The 11,943-nt window shown below is 34.7% G+C and overlaps 1 protein-coding gene and 1 long non-coding RNA gene across 2 annotated transcripts; both read left to right on the forward strand.

Annotated features, from left to right (window-relative positions):
• Window positions 1-834: 834 nt before the first annotated feature.
• tlx1 (T cell leukemia homeobox 1) lies at window positions 835-6,061 on the forward strand. The gene is made up of 3 exons (XM_077729998.1): window positions 835-1,258; window positions 1,797-1,998; window positions 5,845-6,061. The coding sequence occupies exons 1-3, from the start codon at window positions 835-837 to the stop codon at window positions 6,059-6,061; spliced, it is 843 nt and encodes a 280-aa protein (XP_077586124.1).
• A 3,479-nt stretch (window positions 6,062-9,540) lies between these two features.
• Window positions 9,541-11,783, forward strand: LOC144205426 (uncharacterized). The gene is made up of 3 exons (XR_013328085.1): window positions 9,541-9,679; window positions 11,006-11,119; window positions 11,747-11,783. It is a non-coding gene; the product is annotated as an uncharacterized LOC144205426 (long non-coding RNA).
• Window positions 11,784-11,943: the final 160 nt, after the last annotated feature.

The raw sequence follows: 11,943 nt of genomic DNA on the forward strand, positions 1-11,943 counted from the left end.
AATTTTGGTAACATTTTAATTAATAATTTATTTTAATTAGTGAAGAATACTCAATTTTAATAGGTATGAAATGCTAAAAAACGACACGCTAACCACTCACGCTAAACACTCGCTCCAACGGGCTGCCATTACTGATACATTTAGGTCATATTTAAAAAATTAAATTGGGTAAATGTTACCTGATCAAAATGTTTACCTCAATTTTATTGATTGAAATCTGTGGGCTGAATTTTTTAAAACTGTATGCAATTGGCTGGCGACCAATTCAAGCCACCTGAATGGCCCGATGTCAGCTGGTAGAGGCTTCAGCTCACCTTCTCACATGCAATTAAGGACGAGCAGCATATAAATCCACAAATGGATTTTTGCTTTCTTTTTATGAACGTCCCAGACGGTGTTTGTCAACATGTCAATTGGGATGTCTTATATTTCTGTTTTCTGTTTCTATTTCTGAGACACTGTTATTTAGTCCCGCTGGAAGAGATGTTGTTTTCGGGGTTGGAAGGCACGCACACTTTTGCCACCTTGATATCTTCAAGCAGCTCCAAGGGGGAGAGGATGAATCGGGATCGGTTTGGGGTGCGCCAGAGGCCCGGCCCGATGCTCATGCGTGCTTGGATGTTGCACACACACAAAAACACGCGCGCGCGCGCGCACACACACACACATGCACACGCAGGCACGCGCGCACATGCACAATTACACTCACAGACGCACACGTACACGCACTTCCATGCGCACGCTCAAGCTCACTTGATCGAAGCAGGAGCGCCGGGCTGACTTTTGGAATTCGGTCGGATCGACGCGTGTTGCCCGCGCCCATGCGCGGAGGCCATGGAGCACATTGGTGGACTAGAGGGGGCACGTCTGCAACAACACACGCACGCGCAGGAGTCCATCAATTTCGGAATCGACCAGATTCTAGGCACCGTGGGGCAGAGTTGCATGCTGAGCGCGAGGATGCACGAGTCGAATTATGGACACTCGCTTTACAATTGTAACGCCAACATTGGCTTTGCATGCGGAAACGGCGGATATAACTGTAACGGGGCTTCGCTTGGCGGAACTTACCAAATGAACGTGGAAGTCAATGGGACTAATGGCGCCTCGGCCGGGGTCATACGCGTACCTGCGCACCGACCCGTGAGCGGGGGCAACCCTTGTATGACGCCCGTGACGGGAAGCATCAATAACCTGAATGCTTTCACCTTCCCCTGGATGGAGAGCAACAGACGATACACTAAAGACAGGTTCACAGGTATGACGCTGCATAGGTATGACACAGCAGCACAGAATATTTAGACATATTTAATTTGAGGACCTAAAGTTACTGTAATAAAACTAACTTGGATGATAATTATTCTATTCCGTCATTAAAAACACAATCGCACAGCCAACGACATTTGCTGTGCATTTTTTCTTTAATACTGATTTTTGTTTAATTGCATTTTCTAGGTTAAATAAGGTTCCTGTCTTTGTTTAATTCATTTATGCATTGTGGGTTCTTTCAACCCACCTTCTTCTCCGAAATGTGAATATTTGGACAAATGTTTTAAGGCTTTGGTTAAAATAACTGCCCCAAAAATGTCACGTCATGGCCACAAATGATGATAAAATCCCAAAGGGCTTCCAACACAGACACATTTACAGTTTGCATTAAATTGTGAAGGAAATAACTACGAGTAAATAACATAATTAATCATTATTATTGTTTCTTCTTTTCTTCTCTGTCTTGTCGTCCTTATTCTGGATTATTTCAGTGTCTCTCTCGCCCCTCACTGTAACACGCCGTGTAGGACACCCCTATCTTAACCGGACGGCGCCGAAGAAGAAGAAGCCGCGGACGTCGTTCACGCGACTACAAATCTGCGAGCTGGAGAAGCGCTTCCATCGCCAAAAGTACCTGGCTTCAGCCGAGCGGGCCAGCCTTGCCAAGGCTCTTAAAATGACAGACGCCCAGGTCAAAACCTGGTTCCAAAATAGACGCACTAAATGGAGGTGACGCCTTTATTTTTTCGTGTCGAGCACAACACTTAATTTGTGAAGTTAAGTAAAGTGGCATAACCCAGGCCGTGTTATTTCCTAATTTAGGCCTAAAACAATATTGGTCACGAGCCCTACCTCAAGGACGTGATTTAATTTGATTTTTATGCCCTCATCCATTTTTTCCATTGTGATATTTTGTTACTTTTTGTCTGACAATTTAACAATTTCTATATGAAATGTCAAATAGAGAAAATATGATTGTCCGCGCTTAAAATATCTATTAGGTATAACAAAATTACTTGTACTATAGTTTTTGCAGACATGTTTCCTGTAGTAAACGCAAAACATTTAGCTCTGTATCATCAATTTAAAGAATTGGTTAAAAAACTCACTTGCAGTTTAATGATAAAGATAAATAACTATCACATGGGTTAAATAAATCCAAGTAGTTTCATTGGCTCAGAAAAGTAGAGACAACCGCTCGTGTTGCATTTACCCAAGTAGTTAAAATAACATTTTCATTAAATAAAACGGTGGGGTTGTTATTCTCATTTTAAAGATGTGTTATTTTTATATCCCTAATGTATTTTTCATCTGAAGATTATTATAGTATTAATATTATACCATTTAACTTGTGCAAAGCAAATTTCCTTATATATATTAATCCATCAATTCATTTATTTGTTCATTTATTCTTTCATCCATACCACGCATCCTCAAAAGCGGTGTGGGGGTTGCTGGAGCCTAACCCAGCTGACTTCGGGCGAAAGGCAGACTACACCCTAGACTGGTCGCCATTCAGCCGTAGGGGACCCATAGAGACAAACGACTACACGCACACTCACAATCATGCCGCCACCAGCGGGAATCTAGCCTGTGCAAGCCCATACTAAAGTGGAGCGAGTGAACCTCTATAATTTTTAAAGTATTCTTAAACATTATAACTATTGATTTAATTATTTATTTTTTTGTTGAAGCATAACAATTTGGCAATTTGAATATTATTGTTCTGCTTTACAAAGGAGTAAGCAAAATCGAAAGCCTGAAGATAAATACATCGTCCAAAATGATAATCGAAATATTTAATATTGTTATTAACCGCAACCGCAACAGTAACAGTAAGTCACAGTCACAGTAACAACAACTACAACAACAACAACAATAGCAGCAATAGCAACAATAGCAACAATGGCAACAATAGCAACAATAGCAACAATAGCAACAATAGCAACAATAGCAACAATAGCAACAATAGCAACAATAGCAACAATAGCAACAATAGCAACAATAGCAACAATAGCAACAATAGCAACAATAGCAACAATAGCAACAATAGCAACAATAGCAACAATAGCAACAATAGCAACAATAGCAACGATAGCAACAATAGCAACAATAGCAACAATAGCAACAATAGCAACAATAGCAACAATAGCAACAATAGCAACAATAGCAACAATAGCAACAATAGCAACAATAGCAACAATAGCAACAATAGCAACAATAGCAACAATAGCAACAATAGCAACAATAGTTGTACAATAGCAACAATAGCAACAATAGTTGTACAATAGCAACAATAGCAACAATAGTTGTACAATAGCAACAATAGCAACAATAGTTGTACAATAGCAACAATAGTTGTACAATAGCAACAATAGCAACAATAGTTGTACAATAGCAACAATTGTTGTACAATAGCAACAATAGTAACAATAGTAACAATAGTAATAATAGTAATTATAGTAATAGTAATAATAGTAAGAAATAGTAATAATAGTAATAATAGTAATAATAGTAATAATAGTAATAATAGAAATAATAGTAATAATAGTAAAAATAGTAATACTAGTAATACTAGTAATAATAGTAATAACAGTAATAACAGTAATAATAGTAATAATAGTAATAATAGTAATAATAGTAATAATAGTAATAATTGTAATAATAGTGATAATAGTGATAATAGTGATAATAGTGATAATAGTAATAATAGTAATAATAGTAATAATAATAATAATAGTAATAATAGTAATAATAGTAATAATAGTATTAATAGTAATAAAAGTAATAATAGTAATAGTAGTAATAATAATAGTAGTAATAATAGTAATAATAGTAATAATAGTAAAAATAGTAATAATAGTAATAATAGTAATAATAGTAATAATAGTAATAATAACAGTAATAATAACAGTAATAATAGTAATAATAGTAATAATAGTAATAATAGTAATAATAGTAATAATAGTAATAATAGTAATAATAGTAATAATAGTAATAATAGTAATAATAGTAATAATAGTAATAATAATAATAATATTAATAACAGTAATAACAGTAATAACAGTAATAATAGTAATAATAGTAATAATAGTAATAATAGTAATAATAGTAATAATAGTAATAATAGTAATAATAGTAATAATAGTCATAATAGTCATAATAGTAATAATAGTAATAATAGTAATAATAGTAATAATAACAGTAATAATAGTAATAATAGTAATAATAGTAATAATAGTAATAATAGTAATAATAGTAATAATAGTAATAATAGTAATAATAGTAATAATAGTAATAATAGTAATAATAATAATAATAGTAATAACAGTAATAACAGTAATAACAGTAATAACAGTAATAACAGTAATAATAGTAATAATAGTAATAATAGTAATAATAGTAATAATAGTAATAATAGTAATAATAGTAATAATAGTAATAATAGTAATAATAGTAATAATAGTAATAATAGTAATAATAGTAATAATAGTAATAATAGTAATAATAGTAATAATAGTAATAATAGTAATAATAGTAATAATAGTAATAATAGTAATAATAGTAATAATAGTAATAATAGTAATAATAGTAATAATAGTAATAATAGTAATAATAGTAATAATAGTAATAATAGTAATAATAGTAATAATAGTAATAATAGTAATAATAGTAATAATAGTAATAATAGTAATAATAGTAATAATAGTAATAATAGTAATAATAGTAATAATAGTAATAATAGTAATAATAGTAATAATAGTAATAATAGTAATAATAGTAATAATAGTAATAATAGTAATAATAGTAATAATAGTAATAATAGTAATAATAGTAATAATAGTAATAATAGTAATAATAGTAATAATAGTAATAATAGTAATAATAGTAATAATAGTAATAATAGTAATAATAGTAATAATAGTAATAATAGTAATAATAGTAATAATAGTAATAATAGTAATAATAGTAATAATAGTAATAATAGTAATAATAGTAATAATAGTAATAATAGTAATAAGAGTAATAAGAGTAATAAGAGTAATAAGAGTAATAAGAGTAATAAGAGTAATAAGAGTAATAAGAGTAATAAGAGTAATAATAGTAATAAGAGTAATAATAGTAATAATAGTAATAATAGTAATAATAGTAATAAGAGTAATAATAGTAATAATAGTAATAATAGTAATAATAGTAATAATAGTAATAATAGTAATAATAGTAATAATAGTAATAATAGTAATAATAGTAATAATAGTAATAATAGTAATAATAGTAATAATAGTAATAATAGTAATAATAGTAATAATAGTAATAATAGTAATAATAGTAATAATAGTAATAATAGTAATAATAGTAATAATAGTAATAATAGTAATAATAGTAATAATAGTAATAATAGTAATAATAGTAATAATAGTAATAATAGTAATAATAGTAATAATAGTAATAATAGTAATAATAATAATAATAGATGAAATAAACACTGACACCTCAAAATTGGAAGACTAACACATGTTTAACGTGACACTGTAATTCAAATTCGTATACTGCATATTGGCATTTCTTGTGCAGGCGGCAGACAGCGGAGGAGCGAGAGGCGGAGAGACAACAAGCGAATCGGATCCTCATGCAATTGCAGCAGGAAGCTTTCCAGAAGTCCATCAACCAGCCATTGACGCCGGATCCGCTATGCTTACAGAACAGCTCTTTGTTCGCCCTGCAGAACCTGCAACCATGGACTGAGAACACCGCCAAGATCAGCAGCGTATCCGCCTGCGAGTCGCTGTAGAGATTCCGGGGAACCAGCGACATGCTTTTGGCATGCTGGAGACTGTTCCGTGTTTTTGTGCCCGTGGCGTGTTATCTCTCACCCTTTGTCAGAGTGAGCGTGCCTCTGGACAGGACTTTGTGCACATAAAGAAATGCATTTAGAAAGGCATCGTTCTCCTTGATAGATTTTAAATCCGATCAACTTTTTGTTTGATTTACATTGGGACACCAATATAAAATGCAAAACACATTCAAACAAAATATATAAATCTTACTTCGTTCATTGGAGCAATTACATGGGGCTAGTGGCCACAAGCCTATTGTTTTATTGACCCTAACCAACCAGTATTTTCCATTAATATGCCCGTCACGTCTTTTATCGTAAACCCCCACGATTCTCCAAATTTGTTGAAGTGCACAAATAAAGATATTTTATAGGGTGGGGCTTTATGTTATTTTTTATACTGATAATGCAATCGCATTATGTGTATCGTGAGTCGATCAGTTGATAGCATAAGCGTGGCGAACACTACTGTTATCTCTTGTGCGTCAATGTTATATAAAACACAATTTACATTCGTGTCTTCATTTGAATGCTTTTTACACCAAAGTATTGAGAGCATGTCTCCTGTAAACGACAAATTCGGTACGATTTTAAAAAAAACTGTTTTGGGGAAAACATGAGTATGTGAAGATTTTACTATTTTTTTCACGTTCCTTATACGTATAAATATTCGGTAAAAATTAAAAAGGATCAATTCATTTATGTTTTTGCAGTTAGTGATCCTTTACCATGTGTTTTTTTCTGGCCCATCAAAAGGAATGATCCACTTATACGATGCTTCTATCCAATCGCTTGAATTGTAACAATTCCACCTATATTATAACAAAGTGCAATTGGATAGCTTGATTGTTGAAGAGATATTTAGAACATTTTCAGATGATGTGTCAACATTTCATTGAAAAATATTTCAATTAATGGAAAGATTGTGTGTGCTTGTCAATGTGTGGAATGTGATATTACCCAGAACTATTTTCTTGAAGGTGAAAGACGTAATTCACTCTCTCGAAACTCTTTGTACCCGAAACACACACAGATACACACGCATTTGTCTAAAGGGATGGGGATCAAAAGTGGTGATAAAGAGATGAAATATTGGCACTATTCGGAAATTAATGATTTCCCCAATGCCGACATTGTTGTGTGAACCAGAAATTTTAATTCATACAAAGAAAACAGTGCTCAAAATGTGAAAATCTGATCTAAAGATAATGATAAAATTACTTAATAGTGCTTGTATAGGGATTTTTTAAATTTATTTAATCAGATCGCCCATTTTTGTGATGGCTGGTGACTGCAGAAAAGTGGTTTAAAACAACAACATATTTCTAAATAAAAATACACAAATGCGGTGCTGGTTAATTTGACTCTCGTCGGCAGGTCTCGCACACACCCCCCGCCCAAAAAAAAAAACAGCCCCGCCCCTTCACCCCCCAGTACCCCCCCCCCCCCCCCACACACACATACGCACACACACACACAATCGCTACGTAAAATAATAAGAATATATTATATTATTTATGTATGTTTATCAAATAAATGCTTAAATCCCAGCGTAGGTCTTCTTTCATAAAGTATCATTTTAGAAGAAAATATGTTAACCTAATAGAACAGTAGAAATGTGTCAACAAATAAACACCAAAGTAAATTGCACAAACATTGAATCTGAAAATGGAATAGAAAATATTTAAATAAAACATATTTTAAACCTTTCATTAATCTGAATTTAGCGCATTTGGTACTAGAGCAGATGTTTTAATATGGTTTCCCCTTTCTACAAACACGGTACTAACATTTACCAATATAAAATATTTAGAATAAATATTTAATTTCAGAATTTCTGTCAACGAAAATTTGCGTCATAGCCACACATTTTTATCAAAAGGGTTGCCTGAAAGGTGGGTGGCTGTTGTACGGAGACCAGCGCCGGTGTGATAGGCCATGGATTTCAAAGGAAAAAAAATAGATAAATAACTGAGGAGAAGAGAAAATTTAACCTTTGATACACCGAATCATTTGCCTTGTTTTCTCTGTAGCGAGAAGTTATCAAATAACAAAAGGAAATGTAGCACACCTGACCATCACTTACAACACTCCAGTGTGCTGCTGTATGGTGGTTGGGAAACACAGTCAAGTTGATAGTAGGCTAATATAGCTAATTCATTATAAGATGTATATATGGCTTTTAATTTTCTACGGCTACAGAAAAATGCGGTGTTTTTTTTTTTGGTTTTTTTTGGGTTCAATGTAGCTCTTTCCACATCTTGGGTTGGCGACCCCTAGTCTAGACAGACAAAGGGTTCAACCCCAGGTTCACCCCTTCCTCTGTGGAGTTTGAATGTTTTCTCTGGGTTTACGTGGGGTTTCTCTGGGTAATCCAGTTTACTCCCAACCCCCCAAAACATGAATGGTAGGCTGGATAAACACTTTCAATTTCCCCCTGCGTGAATGGTTGCGTGAATGACAGCTCTTGTTTAGTTAACTATAGTACATGCATTCAAACAAAACATTTATCTCAAGAAATGTCCAAAAATAATTGTAATTACGACGGATATTTCAATGTGAAATTGCAAGGAGGTTTAACATGCTTCGCCAAGATAAATTGGAGGTTTAGAACTGAAATATGAGCATTCACTGCTACTCTTCCCAATCGAAATGAACTGGATGTGTACTTCACTTCTTTTAGGTGTGGGGTTTACAAGTTCTATACCTGTTGACAACCGGTCATTTTTCTCATTTGATCTCATCTCATTTTCTTAACCGCTTTATCATCATTAGGGCTGTGGGGGTGGTGGTGGAGCTTCCCCCAGCTGTTTCCGGGTCAGAGACGGGGACACTCTGTATCGATGGCCTGCCGATTGCAAGGCACAAGGAAATAGACAACTACGCACACTCACACCTAGGGCCAATTTAGAGTGTCCAATCAGCCTACCGTGCATGTTTTTGGAAAGAAGAGGAAACCCAATGCAGAACATGTAAACTCCACACAGGTGGCCATGACCTGGATTTGAACCCAGGACCCCAGAGCTGTGAGGCCGACACACTACCCACTCGCTCAACCGAGCCGTCCTTGTGTGAAAATGAAAGACAATGACATTCTCATAAAATCTGCGTTTTTCAAATCGGGACGGTGTTTTGCCAGACATCCCTGCATAATAATAAGTAATACAAATCCGAAAAAAATGCCATCATCCTTATTATTCCTTGCTGCAATCTTATTCTTAGCAAATGTACAGGAAATAGGGGATATTATTTTGCAACCCCTTTCCATGTCTACCAAATCTCGGCAAATAAAACACAATTTAGGAAACACAAACGCCCTTCAAAATGGCTTGATCTGCGCTGTAAAACTGGAGTTAAAAAAAGAACTCTATTGACATCTACTGGTGAAATATTACTCTACAGGGGCCCAGTAATCATCCGTCGCTAAATTATGACGTTGCTGACATATTTTGTGCGACGACCGGGAAGCGCCGAATTGTACCTAAGTTTAACAGATGTCTCGTTTACTGCTTTGTATTTCCAACTCTAAGTATTTTCGTACACACAGTCTAATCTTGGAATCACCATTGATGGGTATGTATGTAAATCTTTTTATTCCAATCACATTTTATGTCCGGTGTTGTTAACAAATACGACTGCTGTAGTTTAACCTTCAGCTGTCTATACTTCAATGGTTGCCTGAGCCCAAGACTGCTCAAGCCAGTTTCCTCAAGATCCAATTTTCAGGGTGTCGTGAGCCCGAGCCACTACGCGGTTGCATTGTAGTGTTTTAACATGTATTCATAAAAATGGAAACAAATATTAATTTCACCAAAGTGGACGTTTTAGATTTTCTCAACGTCTTCATAACACTTGCATAAATTGGGGAAACTCCTTGATATCAAGTAAGAAAAGAATTACAGGCTGTCTTCAAATGAGTAGAGTGGTTTAAAATGGGTTAAAGACATTTTCTATTAGGCTGGTGTTTGAGCACATATATTAAAAAGGATTAAAAAAAATCCCTTCCCGTGTCTTTGCATGGAAGAGGATATGATGTGGAGGGCTGGTGAGGTTCATTTAATCGTGTTATCAGTTTGCATCAAAATGCGTTCATAAGTGTGAGATAAAGTACATGATAGGGAGACTTCACTTGGAAGTTTTAATGGGAAGGCTCTGTTGTCCAGCATCTCATAATGGCTCATTTTGGCTGGATGATAGTCCTTTCACTTTCATGCTGTGCGCGCTGCTCTTTTGCTAACCATGCCAAATAAATAGTTATTCCTCACCACATTCTCCTGTTATTTGGCAATAATTTCCGTTATCATTTTAACGCCCGGGTCTAATGGCAAGCATAACTCACACAGACTTTACGTTGACAAAAGTTGATGCCGTTGACGCCAAACAACTGCCGTTTCAAGTATAAAAACAAGGAAATTACCTCAATTGCGTAACATTACGACTTTTTTTTACTCCCAGAATTACTTCAATTTTCTAACATCATGAAAAGAGCAGTTTTTTTTGCTCAGGTTTAACATGGACAAAAGTTGAAGTGTGTGTAGCCAAACAACTTCCAGTTCACGTTGCAGAAAAATAAGCAACAAAATGACAGTTTTATGATGTGAATCTTGTAATACTATTATCTATTATTTAATGTGTTCATGATATTTTGATTTTAACCTCATAATAGTTAAATTTTAATCTTGGAATAATACAATTTTTGTCTCAGATTATTACAATGTATGATGTATTGTTATTTCCTGTGGCACACTTCACTCTTGCTCACGGGACACCAATGTGCTGCGGTACAGTGGTTGGGAAATTCTACCTTAGACGGGTGAAGTTCTTGTGTGCTTGGTTGATGGAGCTGTATTTTTTTTAGTTATCGTTCCTAATACTTAGTCTATTTTGGGTCTTACTCAGGATGGTTCCGCAACGCCAGTGGTGCAGTGAAGGATCGAGAGCCGCTGAAGAAAGCGACAACTCCGCAAGGGCGCTTTGACAAGGATGATGAGAAAACTAAGGATGCTTTAGAAAGTGAGTGTCTTTTTTTTCTATTAATCTTTTTTTTCAATGGTGGAAATAATTTATATAACAAAATATCCTAGCAATCTCTAATGAATATGAATATTTATTTTTTCAAATTGAATAATTTAATAATTTACATTTACAAAGACAGGCATATTAACTTCCTTCCGGTATTGACCCTAATGTTTTTTCTTAAGATTTTTTCTAAATATTTATTTATTCATTTCACAAACCGCTTATCATCACAACAGTTGCAGGGGATATTAAAGTCTATCCCTGCTAACTGTGGTCACCTTGAACCGGATAGTAAGTCAGTCGCAGCGCACAGGTGGTCAGACAACCTTTTGTGCTCACACTCACTTAGGAGCAATTTAGAATGTTCTACCAGACTACCACTGATGTTTTTGATATGTAGGAGGAAACCAGAGTACCTGGAGAAAACCCACACCCACCAATTTTGTGAGACGCAGTTGTGTATGATGACAATAAAGGTTTTTGATTTGACACAAGGCCGGGGAGAACATGCAAACTCCCCCACAGGTCGATGTGATCAAACCATTGATCTGAGAACTGTGGGGCCAACACGCTAACCACTCGCGACCGAGCGTAATGCAAATATACTTTCTTATCCCTCAGGGTTTCCTGATAATGTGAATCCTGTGACAAAGGAAAAGGGGGGTCCTAGAGGTCCAGAGCCCACCCGTTATGGAGACTGGGAAAGAAAAGGTCGCTGTGTGGACTTTTAGTTGACTGTGTAATTTGTTACAGTATTGTACCTGGATCATGTACCATGAATATTTTTTATTTTCTGCATCTGCAATGTGGCATGCCAT

This window comes from Stigmatopora nigra, chromosome 12 (assembly GCF_051989575.1).
Source record: "Stigmatopora nigra isolate UIUO_SnigA chromosome 12, RoL_Snig_1.1, whole genome shotgun sequence".
Lineage (NCBI taxonomy): Eukaryota > Metazoa > Chordata > Actinopteri > Syngnathiformes > Syngnathidae > Stigmatopora > Stigmatopora nigra.

Excerpts from the sequence above, each read along its gene's own strand:
- tlx1 (XM_077729998.1), top strand. The coding sequence starts at position 835 with ATGGAGCACATTGGTGGACTAGAGGGGGCACGTCTGCAACAACACACG. Across the intron at positions 1,259-1,796 it reads CACTAAAGACAGGTTCACAG|GACACCCCTATCTTAACCGG; the intron begins GTATGACGCTGC and ends CACGCCGTGTAG. Across the intron at positions 1,999-5,844 it reads AATAGACGCACTAAATGGAG|GCGGCAGACAGCGGAGGAGC; the intron begins GTGACGCCTTTA and ends TTTCTTGTGCAG.